The sequence below is a fragment of the Carica papaya genome, chromosome 4 (genome assembly GCF_054855325.1).
Source record: "Carica papaya isolate Zhongbai chromosome 4, ASM5485532v1, whole genome shotgun sequence".
Taxonomy (NCBI): Eukaryota; Viridiplantae; Streptophyta; class Magnoliopsida; order Brassicales; family Caricaceae; genus Carica; species Carica papaya.
This window is the reverse complement of record NC_142312.1, coordinates 937,097-952,215: the sequence shown is the minus strand read 5'-3', so window position 1 is coordinate 952,215 and position 15,119 is coordinate 937,097. Positions and strand designations below refer to the sequence as shown.

At 35.5% G+C, this 15,119-nt stretch overlaps 1 protein-coding gene across 1 annotated transcript; it reads left to right on the top strand.

The window, feature by feature from the left end:
• The first annotated feature begins 154 nt into the window (after nucleotides 1–154).
• Nucleotides 155–14,845, top strand: KAC2 (kinesin like protein for actin based chloroplast movement 2). Its single transcript, XM_088217142.1, has 23 exons — nucleotides 155–677; nucleotides 1,988–2,111; nucleotides 2,465–2,551; nucleotides 2,788–2,958; nucleotides 3,062–3,168; nucleotides 3,583–3,714; nucleotides 3,858–4,036; nucleotides 4,651–4,812; nucleotides 5,024–5,115; nucleotides 6,637–6,788; nucleotides 6,877–7,050; nucleotides 7,488–7,634; nucleotides 8,381–8,569; nucleotides 9,947–10,018; nucleotides 10,494–10,549; nucleotides 10,640–10,859; nucleotides 11,428–11,619; nucleotides 11,733–11,924; nucleotides 12,289–12,639; nucleotides 12,888–12,986; nucleotides 13,173–13,313; nucleotides 13,398–13,556; nucleotides 14,099–14,845. The coding sequence occupies exons 1-23, from the start codon at nucleotides 456–458 to the stop codon at nucleotides 14,552–14,554; spliced, it is 3,876 nt and encodes a 1,291-aa protein (XP_088073268.1). The 5' UTR covers nucleotides 155–455; the 3' UTR covers nucleotides 14,555–14,845.
• The last annotated feature ends 274 nt before the right edge of the window (nucleotides 14,846–15,119 follow it).

The window sequence follows — 15,119 nt, the reverse complement described above, 5'->3', positions numbered from 1 at the left end:
TGCATTCCAGCTCAGCAACTTACAAAGCAGAAACTGGGGAGTTTTTTTTTTTTTAAATTCAATTCCCACGCGCATGTCACGTGCACCCGCCTTATCCTGAAAATGGCCAAATGAGAAAAGAAGTGAGCCTGAGAGCGAGTCGTGAAACAACAGGCAGCGCAAAAATTTTGTGTCCCAAAAGGCGCAAGGGTGTCCTTGTATTAATTTCAAAATCCTTCCCCCACCGGCTAAACGACGCCGTCTCTCCTCTCTCTCTATGCACCAGCCTTTGTTTTTATAACCAGTTCCAAAGAGGGAAACGGACCAGTAAACGTAAACAACTAAAAGGATCAGATGATTCGTCCGGATAGAGAATTTTGAAGGTCTCTTCTGTTCGTTTGTCTCGGTTTCAAATCCAGCTACTAGCTGAGGATTTGTAGAGATTGCTGGAGATTAGTCGCTAGGGTTTTAGGAAAATGGGAGAGCAGAGGAGTAATAATAGGTGGAACTGGGAGGTGACTGGGTTTGAACCGAGGAAGGCATCATCAACCACGTCGTTGGAGCACGAGGATCACAGGGCTGGTGCGTCGCTGGTGAGGCGGTATTCGATCTCTTCGGCGTCGTCTTTGCCGCATTCGTCTGAGTTTTCGAAGCAGGCCATTGCTTCTAAGGTCCAAAGGTTGAAGGACAAAGTGAAGGTAAATCGATTCCTTTCAGAGCTCCTCTAGACTAGATTATCGTGTAACTGATGATTTCTAGACTTCACTAGTCGCGCTTCGAGTGGTAAGAAGTCTGATGATCGGTTCAGTGGCAAGGTGTTTTTTGATGTTAGTGTGAAACGTTTCGTTAGGATACGATATGCGCGGCTTAAGTTTTTGAAAATGACTTCTCCTTTTCCGCTGACAGTGGAGGTCCTTTGTCAGTCTGTTTATTTATGAAGTTTTAAGTAGATTTTTTGGGACTATAATTTTTAGTCCTTTTTTTTTTGTTCTTTGCCGTCGCAAGTTAGAGAAGAACTCGAGAAAGTTGATAATTTTACTTATCAGGAAATGCGCTTCCGTTTGAGTTTTATATATGGCGTTATTGTTTTTCTTTTGAAAAATTGATCAGTCAATTTTCTCCGAATTTGCCATTTATTCTTTCCTAGTTGTGAAATTGTTATAACCGCATGGGTGTACTCCAAAATTTTTATCTATTCTTATATAAAATGAAATCGAGAACGTCACATTTTTGCCACCATTTCAATTTGAACATTAACCACTTTACTTCCTGAAGGAAGTTTAATATGATTACCTTTGCTGGCATGCATTACAGGCTGGTCACTTTTTTGCATCACACATGGAATTTGTAGACTAGCTGGCAATTGAAAATTTGTACTAAGGGTTTTCTTTTGTCAGATTGTTAGTAGATGCAGAGGCCTAACAAGAACCTTGTTATGACTGTAATAGTCTGCTCTTCATAAAGAAAAAAAAAAAAAAAAAAAAAACTCTCAGGGGCTTTCTCTATTTGTATCTTATGGTTATATACTTACCGAAGATGTGGAATGCTGACCTTTTTATAGTTGTAATTATGGCAAAAAAACATCTCTCTGGAACGTTATTGGTTTCAAGAAAATATTGAAATACCTAAAAGGATCTAGAACTGTAGGGATATAAAATGAAGTGTTTCTTTTAATAAAATTCCTTTAATGAGGTGAAGTGAAGGAGTTTTGAATCTCTTCATTTCAGAATTCTCGGTTTCATTTCATAGTCACAAAATTTTGTAGCTACCCCAGTATGATGAAAGGAGTAGGTTTGGAATCTCTTCAAATAAATCATCAGAATTTTAAATCTAGTTTATCTAACTCCACTCCTAGTCTGTGGAAAATCTATTGTATAGTTGCATTTTTATGTGATAGAGAGTTAGAATTTAGATGGTGGTTTCATGTTTGCAGATTTTGGAGGTGAAATATTGATCTTTTTATGTTTGTTTCATTTATTTGATAGAGCTATATAACATTTTTGAACAGCTTGCAAAAGAAGATTTCTTGGCATTGAAACAAGAAGCAAGTGACCTTCAGGAATACTCTAATGCAAAACTTGATCGAGTTACACGTTATCTAGGTGTTCTTGCTGAGAAAACTCGTAAATTAGGTGAGGAATTGAGTTGTATATCTTTTTATTGTCCAACTAAAGACTTCCAAGCCAAAAATTTATATTATGCAGTAAATTCTAAGTTATGTTTGACAACATAGTGTTTGCAGGCTGTGTTGATAGTATAAAGTGAGTTCCTGAAGTTCTTGGTTATCAGTATTTTCTTTTTTGAGTGTAAAAGGATTGGTATCATGTGCAGTCACAAGAAAATTATTGTCATGAATGCTACTTACGGCTCTTTTGTTGCTGAAGATGGTGCAAATTTATGAATCGTTGTATGCCTCTTCTTCTAAGGATTCTTGTTGGTGGATTCTTTTGATGGATTTTAATATTGATATACATATAAATGCCAGATCAAGTTGTCCTTGAGACTGAGGCTAGAATATCTCCACTTATCAATGAGAAGAAAAGATTGTTCAATGACTTATTGACAGCCAAAGGTATCTTCAGTGCTCTTTTTTTTCCTATTTTGTTTTTCTGAAACACTCTTTCTGTTTCCTCTCGACTGTCTCATTGTATGTTTTCATATCTGTGTGTCTGCACATGCAAATATATGTTTATTTCTCCCATTCAAAATGATTTTTTTTTTCATATTTATTCAAACACGTTATATCATTAGCCTATATATGTTCTCTTAGTAGTCCTTTGGTTTGTGAAAATAGATTCTTTATTTCAGGAAACATAAAAGTATTTTGTCGCACAAGACCATTATTTGAAGATGAAGGTCCTTCGACTGTTGAATTCCCTGATGATTGCACTATCCGCGTAAATACTGGTGATGATAGCTTATCAAACCCAAAGAAGGATTTTGAATTTGATCGAGTTTATGGACCTCATGTAGGACAAGGTGATTGAGTCGTTTATTTTATTCATGTGGTTTTCTTTAGGTAGTGAGGTTCATCTATCCCATTTATTCATTGGAGTTGCTTATCTTTTATATTCTCCTGCAGCTGATTTATTCAATGATGTCCAACCATTTGTGCAATCTGCTCTGGATGGATTTAATGTTTCCATATTTGCTTATGGACAAAGCCACTCAGGAAAAACATACACGATGGTTGTTCTCTCTCTCTCTCTCTCTCTCTCTCTCTCTCTCTCTCTCTGAATGTGTCGTGTTAGTCTCTCTACTATATAACAAGGAGCCGTTTTGTGTATGTATCATGATACTGTTTGAGAAGTGTCCTTAGGGAACAGTATAATGATTCTTGAATAAATGATTCTTTATTACCAGTCTTAGAATTTTCATTGGACAGCAGATTTTTGTCATTTTGTTTTTTTTTTTTTAAATTTAGCTACAGAAATTTTAATAAACAAGATAACATGGATAATCAGTTAATATTATACTATTCTGTTTGTATAATGTCACTTTTCTTGCAGTCTCTTGTTTATTCTTTAGTTTCTAATAATTTTTTACTTTTTTAATAATTGGTTTATATTTCTTAAGTGGTGTGCTTTCTTTTCCCCTCTTCAGGAAGGTTCCACCCATGATCGTGGTTTATATGCTCGTAGTTTTGAAGAGCTATTTGATCTTGCTAACTCAGAGTCAACTTCTACATCTCGATTCAATTTCTCTGTTACAGTTTTTGAGCTCTACAATGAACAGGTTCTTTTCTTTTCCATCTATACTTTGTCTGTTGATTGTTTTAATATTCTATTGTTTTTAGTTCTTGTTGGTTGAATCTATTTAAATTTTTTTTTTCTTGTTGGTTGAATCATAATCTTGTAGATCTTTTATATTTTTCATAGATCAGGGATTTGCTTTCAGAATCTGGGAGCAGTTTACCAAAGGTCCACATGGGATTGCCAGAATATCTTATAGAACTTGTGCAGGAGAAAGTTGATAATCCATTGGACTTCTCAAGAAGTTTGAAATATGCACTTCAGAATCGGGGAAATGATTTATTGAAGTTTAAAGTTTCTCATTTGTATGGCCTCATTCTCTATCTTTAAAGTTTCTACCCCTTTAACGACTGCTTGTTTTGACAAATAATAGTTATAGAAAATATGGTTAAATGTATGAGAAGCATGGTTGCTTCATGTGTTCATACAAGAACGTTTAATGTATTCAATTGACTTTAATCATACAAATGATGATCCCCAGTTACATTCATTCTATTGTCTTGTTGTTACCAAACAGCCTTTTCTTGTATACTCAGGTTTATTGTATGTTTGAGTTAGTCTGAAATTGGAATTAGTCGACTGATAACTCCTTGAATATATGGTGAAACTAGAATGCTGGTCTGTTTTGAATAGTAAGATTTAGTTCGATAATAACAGTGCACCCTATTGTCATACCAGAAAAAGAAAGAATTAAAAAAATTTCTAAAAAATCAGATGGTTTAACTTGTCAGAAGAAATATGTTTGAGAGGTATTTGATTTGACTGTGAAATGCAACTTATATGTGGTGCATTTTGATCGTTATGTAACTGTGGCATGGTATAATACTGGTGTGCAAGTTGTGTCTCCATGCTTGCTTTCTGTTATCAAGTTCTACTCTATGATTCAATGGTGTGGGATCACTTGTCTTGCTGTTATCAGGATTATCACAATACACATATGCTATAACAATGTGATCACTGGAGAAAACTCCTACAGCAAACTTTCTCTTGTTGACTTGGCTGGAAGTGAAGGTTTGATAACAGAAGACGATAGTGGGGAGCGTGTGACAGACTTGCTGCATGTCATGAAATCACTTTCAGCGTAATGTCATGCTATTCATTTTCCCTTTTTTTCTTTAGTGTTAATTTGCTGTTTTATTATCAAGCACAATTTGGTATTTCTCTGAAAACTGTGGTTACCAGCATTGCACTTTCCATTTATGGGATTCCATGGTTTTTCTTTCCATTTTTTTGGCTTTCTACTATGGCCGTCCTATGCAGTTTTCTAATTGTCTTTTATGTTGAATATGTAGGCTGGGAGATGTTTTATCATCATTGACTTCAAGAAAGGATGTTGTTCCATATGAAAATTCCATGCTCACAAAAGTACTTGCAGACTCACTAGGTTCTAATTCTGTCTCTCTTGTGCCGATAACAAATATATTTTTTTTTGTCCTTGAGGTCTAGGGGCAATTTTCTAATCTTACCAAAATGGCATAATGAATATTATGTTGTTACGCATATCTCCTATTTTGAACTTCAAATAACTCCTTAATGTTTGTTCCATCTTGTTCTCATGTATACAGTTGCTACCAGATGATGCTAACATACTAATGTTAAATTTGTTGAATAAAAATGCCACATGAGTTTGTGAGAAGTTTTTGCTGGGTTGCTAGTCATTTTGGTCTTTTAAATGATTAGGGCTCTTCTCTGTGATAATTGACAACTATAACATTGTTAAGACCTTCTGTAGAAAAACGAGGGAAAAATATGAAGGTTTATTACTGGAAAAGAAAGAAAGTCACTAACTGCACAGCGCTCTGGCAGCCAAGTTAGGGGTATGTAGGATCTGGAATCATTTTTAGGAATGAGATAGCTGGTTAGTTATGCAGCTAGGTATTACTGCAGAATTTTCTGTTTTCTGTTATTCTGTTTTGCAATTTTGGATTTTCTGCTTGTACTGGTTGAAACAGGATGGATGTACATATTGGTTGCTTACTACAGTTTTTCCTACCATAATTTCTGAATCAATCACCTGTCTCTAGAATCCTCTCTAAATTCTCTCTTCTTACCCTCTTGTCATCCTCTCTTCTTACCCTCTCGTCATCCTCTCTTCTCTCATTCTCAACCCTAAACCTCTCTTCTCTTCTTCTCTTTACCTCTCAAAAATTTTGTATTTCTTTCTCATAGATTCACATAAGTCACAGAGGAGTTCAGGTCTGAAGCTCCTAACAAATGTTTGATTGGTTAAACTATTTTATATTGCAAGAGCCACGTGGAAAAGAACTAGAAATTCATTTAGAAACTGGAAGTTCGTTGACGAAGTTGAGTCCATTAGGGCTACCTTTTAATAATCAGAAAACTAGTTTATTAGATGGGTGATGAAATCTGTTCTCTTCCTAAAACATGCCAAAAAAACTCTTCTTATGGTTGTCTCACAAATGAAAAATGGATTCAGATGAAGTAAATAGTATTTTGCTGTAAGAAACAAAGCAATGAATAACTTTAGTTCTCGTCTCATTCATTATTATTTGCCTCGTTTTTTGTAAATAGGTTGGTACCCACTTTTTTTTGGTACCATGCTAATATACTAATACATTTTTATTTCAAAAAAAAATTCGCTTCTTTACGCCAAGGTGAATTTTCTGAAATTATAAAGAACCAAAAATATTTACTAACTACAAGATATTATTGACCAGAGTAGCACCTGTGGAATGACAGTTTTAAGGCCAGCAGAGAGTTGAGATGATATCAGGGGTACATACTAGGATGTAGTCACAATTGTTCTCATTAGAATGCTTTCTATACATTTTATTTGTTATTAGTTCTCAATGTAATGTTGCTTTTTTGAATTTTTTTTTCCATTTTGTCAATCTAAATGAGAATTAATAATTTTAATTGTCAAACTACCTTTTTCTATCTGTAGGGGGAAGCTCAAAAACTTTGATGATAGTTAACATTTGTCCAAAAGTAGCAGATTTGTCTGAGACATTATTGTCTCTTAACTATGCTGCTAGAGCTAGAAATGCTGTATTAAGCCTTGGAAATCGAGATACAATAAAGAAGTGGAGAGATGTTGTAAGTGTCTGTTTTTAGTTTACACGTATACATGCTCTGGACAAATGGGGGATTGGGATTGCCAACCTATAAAGTGTGCTACTTGTAGGCAAATGATGCGCGGAAGGAGCTGCATGAGAAGGAAAAGGAAATCCAAGATCTGAAACAAGAGATTTTGGGACTAAAACAAGCACTTAAAGATGCAAATGATCAAAGTGTCTTACTTTTCAATGAAGTGCAGAAGGCGTGGAAAGTTTCTTCTACAATGCAATCGGATCTAAAGGTTTTGTAACGTTATCTGTTTAGAACTGTTTTCAAAGTCTATAAAGACTTAAGTTACATGGCACTGAACATCATTTTTATCTGAATTCAATGTTTTATCTACAGATAGGTGGATAGGGCACTGTATATTATTACAAGGAAAAAAAAAAAACTTTGGAAGCTTGCCCGTCTAACAGATGGATGTAATGGTGCTTTTGGTTTCATGATTGAGATGTACTTCACTCTGACATTTGTGAATTTGTCATTCAGATCTTGTTTAGTTATGCTTTTCTGAAATTCAACATGTGTGAATGATGTTTGCTGGACTGGGAGATGCGTAAATGATGCTTTGCTAGGCTTAATATTATTTCTTTCAGCATCCTTTTATTTGTTGCTGCTGTTAGTTTGCAGTTCATATAAGTATGCTGCTAAACAATTTTGCTTTTCTTATTTCTGCAGTCCGAGAACCTTATGCTTGCAGACAAGTATAAGATAGAAAAGGAACAAAATGCTCAGCTAAGGAATCAAGTAGCTCAATTGCTACAGTTGGAACAAGAACAAAAAATGCAGATGCAACAACAAGATTCCACAATTCAGACACTGCAGGTTGTTACTGCATTGTCTTGTTATTTCCTTATGTGTCAAATAAATGTCCATAAATATGGAGTTCTTAATTAAAAGCCTAAGGACTATGGTCTTAAAGTAATGAGCAGGTTTTACCATAGATGATGAGGCAGTTCTCAGGTGTTCAAAAATCAAAACCCCTTTACTTGAATTATTTTATTCTTTTGGGTGAGGACCTGATATAACTATTCCCTTTACAGAGGATAAAATATGATGAAGAATGATTGTGCATTAAATTTGTAGTTTAGAAATTTGAATTTATTATTCGGGTCCTAAACACTAATGCATTTGATGACTTTTACAATTGTGGTTTAGTTGGGTAGTTAATGCTTGAAATTGTAAGGTATGCAGCCAATGTCTTTTTCTAACTTCCTAAGCTGTATATGGAGAGTAGTGGAAATTATGGTGTATATGGTGATATCTCAAAACATCCTTCTATATGGTGGCTTGTTATATATCCATCGATAACTTACATGCTTTGCCTTGTTTAAACTTGAAGAATTCATGGACAATTTGGACATATGATTTTTATTTTTTAAAAAAAAGTTTGGATATATGATTTTATTGACTAGTTCACTGTTTCTCAATCTTTTTAACCACTTCAGCAGTGACCTAAATAACAAGGAAATGCAAATAGCTTAAGAAAGTTACACTCACTTTCTTTACTATTCAAGAAAGTTACACTCATCTCGATTTAAAAATTACTTCTTTGCAATTTTACTGTGCAGGCCAAAATTAAAACCATTGAATCACAACTCAATGAAGCCCTTCATTCTAATGATGCTAGACTAGCACTTGCCTCTGAAGCAGCACCTGCCGTTTCACCAGTTCCCAAAACAGCTGGGGATCCTATGGATTCTTCAGCAGTTACCAAGAAACTTGAAGAGGAACTAAAAAAACGTGATGCACTGATTGAGGTTTGAAATGTTTCATTAATAAATATGTTTCCTCATTACGTATTATTTATTTGTTCCAGAACAATGAGAGAAGGATATCATTTCTGCCTTTTTGATAGCTATTAATTATTGTCCCCCCCTCAAACTCCCTAGAAGGCTAGTCGTCTGCTTTCCATGAATTGTCTGTACAAGTCCTGGCTTATCCTCTTCTCATCCAAGGGTGGTTTCTATACGGCATTCTCAAGTATGTAAGTTTCCTGGAACCACGAATTCTGGGAAGCTACGAAAGAATTCGATGTAAATCATTGAGCTGATTAAGGATGCTGAGATTCAGGGTCAGGGAATGTGCTTGCAAGTGCACTCTTAGTAATGTAAACCTTTTACTAATTCATGTTAGGGTGAGAACAATAAAATGCAAATTTCCTTTGGTCATTCTCAGGTGCAGCAGGAGTATGCTAGAAACTTTCCTATTGTTTTGACTGAATGTAATGTAGGACAAATTAGGACTGATTTTGCCTACGGAGGAATTTTGAGCAAACCTAGATATATCACCTGGGTTCTTAGACATCATATCTAAGAGAAAGGTTCGTAAGCTCACATTGAGAATTGATTGCATCACACAACTAGACATCCAGAACATGCTCAGAATAATCAATTTACTGAAGACTTGATCTCAAAAATGAGATTTGCTACCTATTTATAATTTTTTTAACATAAAGTCCTAATATAATTAGAATTACAGAATACTAATAAGAAGCTTAGTACTAAAAGAATTTAAGTTATAACTAAAATCCTAAAATTGAAGACCTAACATCATCCATATTCCTACATTAAATTGTAGATTACATAGAATTACAACTTCTAATCTATTTACAAATTCTAGTTTATATCTATTCTCCATCAAAATGTAATACAAGGAGCAAGAGTGAATTTTCATTATTTTGGGTCCACTATTTTAGGACATAACATCGAATGCTTTGATGATTTCGGCTCTATTGTCAATTGTTTAATAAATCTGTAAAGTTTTTGTAAATGGGCGGTGCCTTCTTGGCACGTTTACTTCAATACAACTTTGTACTTTTATTTCAAAAAAAAAAACTAAGAGCAAGAGTGAATTACAGTGAAAGAATTTGAAGTGGTGAGATGATGCCTAAAGGTCTTTCACATAATTGAAAGTAGGACTCTTGAGGAAGCCAAAAGACCCGGTGTCTGACTGTTTGGTGATTTCAAATTCCTACCTGAGATAATGGGTGCTAGCTCCAGGCATTCTGACTAATTCTTTTGCATGTCTGCTTATTTACTTGTGAAGAAATATTGTTGATTCCTTGTGAAATCAATGAGTTCCCTTATTCACTATGATTTTAGCCTTACACAAATATTGTTTTGTTGCTTGTGCAGAGGTTACATGAAGAAAATGAGAAATTATTTGATAGATTAACCGAAAAAGCATCTTTGGTTGGACCACCCCAGGTAATTATTTTTCAACTCTTAAGTGCATCTCTTGCTACATCGTTGTGATCACATGATTGACCTTTTGGAAACTAGGAATGTCTTTAATTGTGCTAAAACAACTGATAATTTAAGTTCTTTCAGGAACAGATTTAAAATGATGGTATCACATCCTTAGGAAAGCTTTATCAAATAGATTAAGTCTGGACTTTGTGTTTACATCATTTCATACTCTGAAACAATAATTCCCATGATACTGTTCATCATGACATCTCAAAGAAAGTTTATAGATGTTTCAGGTGCTGTACATGATTTGCAATATTCCTGTCACTGCAATTGTATCAACTCTATGTGTATATACTTGGTTAAACTTTTCTTATGAAGCTTCGACTCTTTTTATTTTCCAATTTACTTTTTAGGGTTGCATTGCTCAAATGTGGTAGGTATCTTTTTCAGTGATGTTTTCCCAGATTTTGACCATTGTTTCTTTCTTCAGCTATCGAGTCCCTTGCCTAAAGGTTCAGTGAATGTTCAGTCTCGGGACCTTGTCAGGTTATAATCAGTTTGACAGTGATTATCATGGTTTTATGTCTTATTTTTTCAACTTCAAAGCTTAACTTATTCATGATTGTCCTTCAACAGGACCAATAGTAACAGTAAAGGACATTCTGTGGATGCTGTTCCTTCACTATTGGCCCCGGATAAAACTGAAGGCTCAGTTGCTTTGGTTAAATCAGGTTACGAGAAAATTAAAACCACCCCAGCGGGAGAATATCTGACTGCTGCCCTCAATGACTTCGATCCTGAACAATATGACAGCATTGCTGCCATTGCAGATGGAGCGAACAAACTTTTGATGCTGGTATTAATTGTTGTATCGATTGTTTGATTCAAACGTGAATCCTGGTGCAAGGATGAAGAATTAAATTGTTCTTACCACGTGTTTGTTCCATTTCAAAATTGGAACAGGGTCCTGTTGATTTACCCAACCATTACGAATAGCATTATAAGGAAATGTTTTCTTGTAATTATATATGTACAAAGTAGATCTGAGATTATTTTTTAGACATAATAAAGTTTACACAAAATATTCTTTTTATTTCATTAATGATTACTTTTAAAGGTCTTCTGATAAAATGATCTTTAAATTTTGAATTTCTAAGCAAAAGGTTTTCTTTTTCTCTTTTCTTTCTCATTTTTTGATGGAAACAGGTGAAGTTGCTTTTAAACTTGTAATTATTAACAATATACCTCTTCCAGTTCCCTATCTTTTCTTGGATAGAAAAATAAGAATTGTTCACTGTTCTTGTGCTCTTATTTTTCCATGATGAGTAAATGTATAGATTTCAAATAAATTAAGGTATCTTTGTGTCAGTTGCTTAATAACATTTGGATTAGTTAAAGATGTGCAGTAAACACCAACTTTGCAGGTTTTGGCAGCAGTAATCAAAGCAGGGGCTTCTAGAGAGCATGAAATACTTGCTGAAATTAGAGATGCTGTCTTTTCTTTTATCCGGAAGATGGAGCCAAGGAGGGTGATGGACACCATGCTTGTTTCCCGTGTCAGAATTTTGTATATAAGGTCTTTGCTTGCTAGATCACCAGAGCTTCAATCCATCAAGGTAACGTTAAGTTGTATGGCAGCTATACACTTTTTCTTTTGTTGGGCATATCCTATATAAGCTCTCATATTCTTTTATAAAAGGCTAATCTCTTTGTCATTTTCCAATTTTAGGTTTCCCCTGTTGAATGCTTTTTGGAAAAGGTTAATACTGGTCGAAGTAGAAGCTCCAGCCGGAGTAGCAGCCCTGGAAGATCTCCAGTACACTACGTTGATGATCAAATTCAAGGTTTTAAAATAAATATAAAGCCAGAAAAGAAGTCCAAGTTGGTATCGGTTGTTTCAAAAATACGAGGAATTGAGCAGGTAGATGTTTATTTCCTTTCTTGTGGATAAACATTTGTTATCTGAACCTCAAATCAAAATAAGATAAATGAAGGAAATGGTAATGCCAAACTACCATCAATTTAATAGAATTAAGGGGAGAAGGGGAAGGAGAGACAAACTTCTGCTTTTTTCTATGGATGAGAAGATTGTTACTTTAGGCATTGTCTCTTCCTTGCTTTATGATTGTTCTCTTATACTGCTGGCTTTTGTTCTTACTGTCATCAGTACCTCTACATTCACTATTAATTCTATGTTGGAGAGCTGATCTTCCCTGTGAAAATTCATCAAACGTTCCCAGTCTTCTATGGAGATATTTAAGATAGATTTTTGATCCATTTTCCAGGATACTGGGAGGCAGCAAGTTACTGGTGGAAAGCTAAGGGAAATACAAGATGAAGCAAAAAGTTTTGCTATTGCGAACAAGGCCCTTGCTGCACTCTTTGTCCATACTCCAGCAGGCGAGCTCCAGCGGCAAATTAGGACCTGGCTTGCAGAAAACTTCGAATTTCTTTCTGTTACAGGAGATGAGGCTTCTGGGGGAACCACTGGACAGTTGGAGCTACTCTCTACTGCCATAATGGATGGCTGGATGGCTGGACTTGGTGCTGCACTGCCTCCTAATACTGATGCTCTTGGCCAGCTTTTATCTGAGTATGCAAAGCGGGTCTACAGTTCCCAATTGCAGCACCTAAAGGTACGCCTAATAATAATCTGAACCTACTTTTATGTAGCAATTCTGAATGAAGACGATGGGATAGGTTCACACACAAGAGCCTGGTGAGCAAACTTATGACTAACATGGGTTTAAGGGCATAGTACATTTGTGACTAGACTTAGAAAATCAATATGGGAATGCTGATGTGTTATTTTGTTATTAGAAAATTGCAAGTTGTCCACTGTTGAGAAGATGTCTTTGAACTAACATTTGAGACTTTTTGTCAGGATATTGCTGGTACCTTAGCAACAGAAGAGGCAGAAGATGCAGGACAAGTAGCAAAGCTGCGATCAGCTCTCGAGTCTGTTGATCACAAAAGGAGAAAGGTTATTATTATAATTATTCAACCCCCTAATTTTGGATGTGTTTTCATATCCTGTAATAGAAGTTTCTTTGCTGCCATAGTGTTGTCTGCCAAATTTATCCTTACATTATTACACATGTTTCACTTTTTGATTACAAAAAATTGTTTTGGCATATTATGAGTTTTTTTTGTTGTTATTACTTATTAGATTTTGCAACAAATGAGGAGTGATGTAGCTTTACTTATATCTGAAGATGGGGTTGCACCTATTAGGAATCCTTCTACTGCATCTGAAGATGCGCGATTAGCATCTCTGATTTCTCTTGATGGCATACTGAAGCAAATCAAGGTATTTATTTCTGGATGCTGTGTTTGTCACTTGATGCTTTGCTGGTGGCTTGAGTACTGAGGAGTATAATGTTTTCTCAAACAGGATATTTTGAGACAGTCCTCCACAAACACCTTAAGTAAAAGTAAGAAGAAAGCAATGCTTACCTCCTTGGATGAACTTGCTGAACGAATGCCTTCCCTTCTTAACATCGATCATCCATGTGCTCAGAGGCAAATTGCTGAGGCTCGTCATGCAATTGAGGTATTCGTTATTCAATGTTTTAGACTGGATTTCTTTTTGGAGTTTGTTGATAGGCTTATTTTGCTAGGAAATGGAACAAGCAAATTATTTAGATAATTTTTTATCCGGAATTTTTTTATGGCCCCATGGGACTGCATGCATTTCGAACTCATACACTCTTGGGAAAGAGGGAGGAATGTAACCATCCTACCCAAGGTGATGGGGCGAAGACTTTATTTGTTATTTACTGTCAAAATGCCCTTATCTTTTGGATTACGAAGTTGGTTTGTTGTGTCCCTAAGCAAAAGTTTCTTGAATCTCTTGATTATAAAACCTTTTTTTTTTTTTTTTTCAATGATTGTTGAGTACGAGGGACTGTAGTGCTATAAGAATTATGAGGAAAAATGACACCAGGCTTATATGTTCTTGTAAGTTGGCATCGCTTTGGTCAATTGGCTGGGAAAACAAATCAACAGTTTTGTTGTTAAAGGAAATGGCTTTATACTTTCTGATTGGAATTACCTCTTTTCCTATGTTTACAATTTGCCACGCGTTTGCTGCAGTCGGTTCCTGAAGAAGATGATCACATTCTAGAAGCATCACATGCTCGCAAACCATCTGCAGATTTAGCATCTGCTGCAGAAACTGACGTGACACAGTGGAACGTTCTTCAGTTCAACACTGGCTCAACAACTCCATTTATCATCAAATGTGGGGCAAACTCAAATTCAGAACTGGTTATTAAAGCAGACGCCCGAGTTCAGGAACCGAAAGGTGGAGAGATCGTGAGAGTTGTTCCAAGACCATCGATATTAGAGAATATGAACTTAGAGGAAATGAAACAAATATTTTCTCAGCTCCCCGAGGCTCTAAGCTTGCTTGCCTTAGCAAGGACTGCAGATGGTACTCGAGCTCGGTATTCTAGACTGTACAGGACTCTGGCTATGAAGGTTCCTTCGCTGAGAGATTTAGTTGGCGAGCTCGAAAAAGGTGGAGTGCTGAAAGATGTGAAACCATGAAAGTTCAGCAGTGATAAATTATCATCATGTCTTTTGATGTTGTATGTATGCTTTTTTTACCTTTACTTTGTTCTTGTTCTCTTGAGGAATTTGGTGGAGCTGTGTAGCGTGTAGCCTTCTCTTTTTGCCTTCTGTTCTCCCTCTGCTTTGTTCGGCAAAGCAATTCTTGTATTTTGTAGCTGTAACCTGTGTTATTATCCTGCATAGTAGTATTACACGCGGCCTCAGCGAAGGATGTTGATGTGATATTTATAGTAATCGTGTAATTTATCTGTCTTATCTTCTTTGTTATTTGCTATGCTATGTCCTTTTTTAATTCATCTGGGACCTGTTCCCATTTCTGCAATTCCACTGGTGTGCTGCAAATCATTTTTACCTTATCATGCATCTCTCTCTCTCATATTTTTGGATGAAAACATATTATTTCTTTGGGAGAGTTGGATAATGTGATCTTACTATATATATATATATATATTAAATCTAGTCAAAGCTCAGGCAAATAATTTTAAATTTCTAAAATAAATTTTACAAATGGTCTTCATTTATGCCACATAAAGCCCAATAA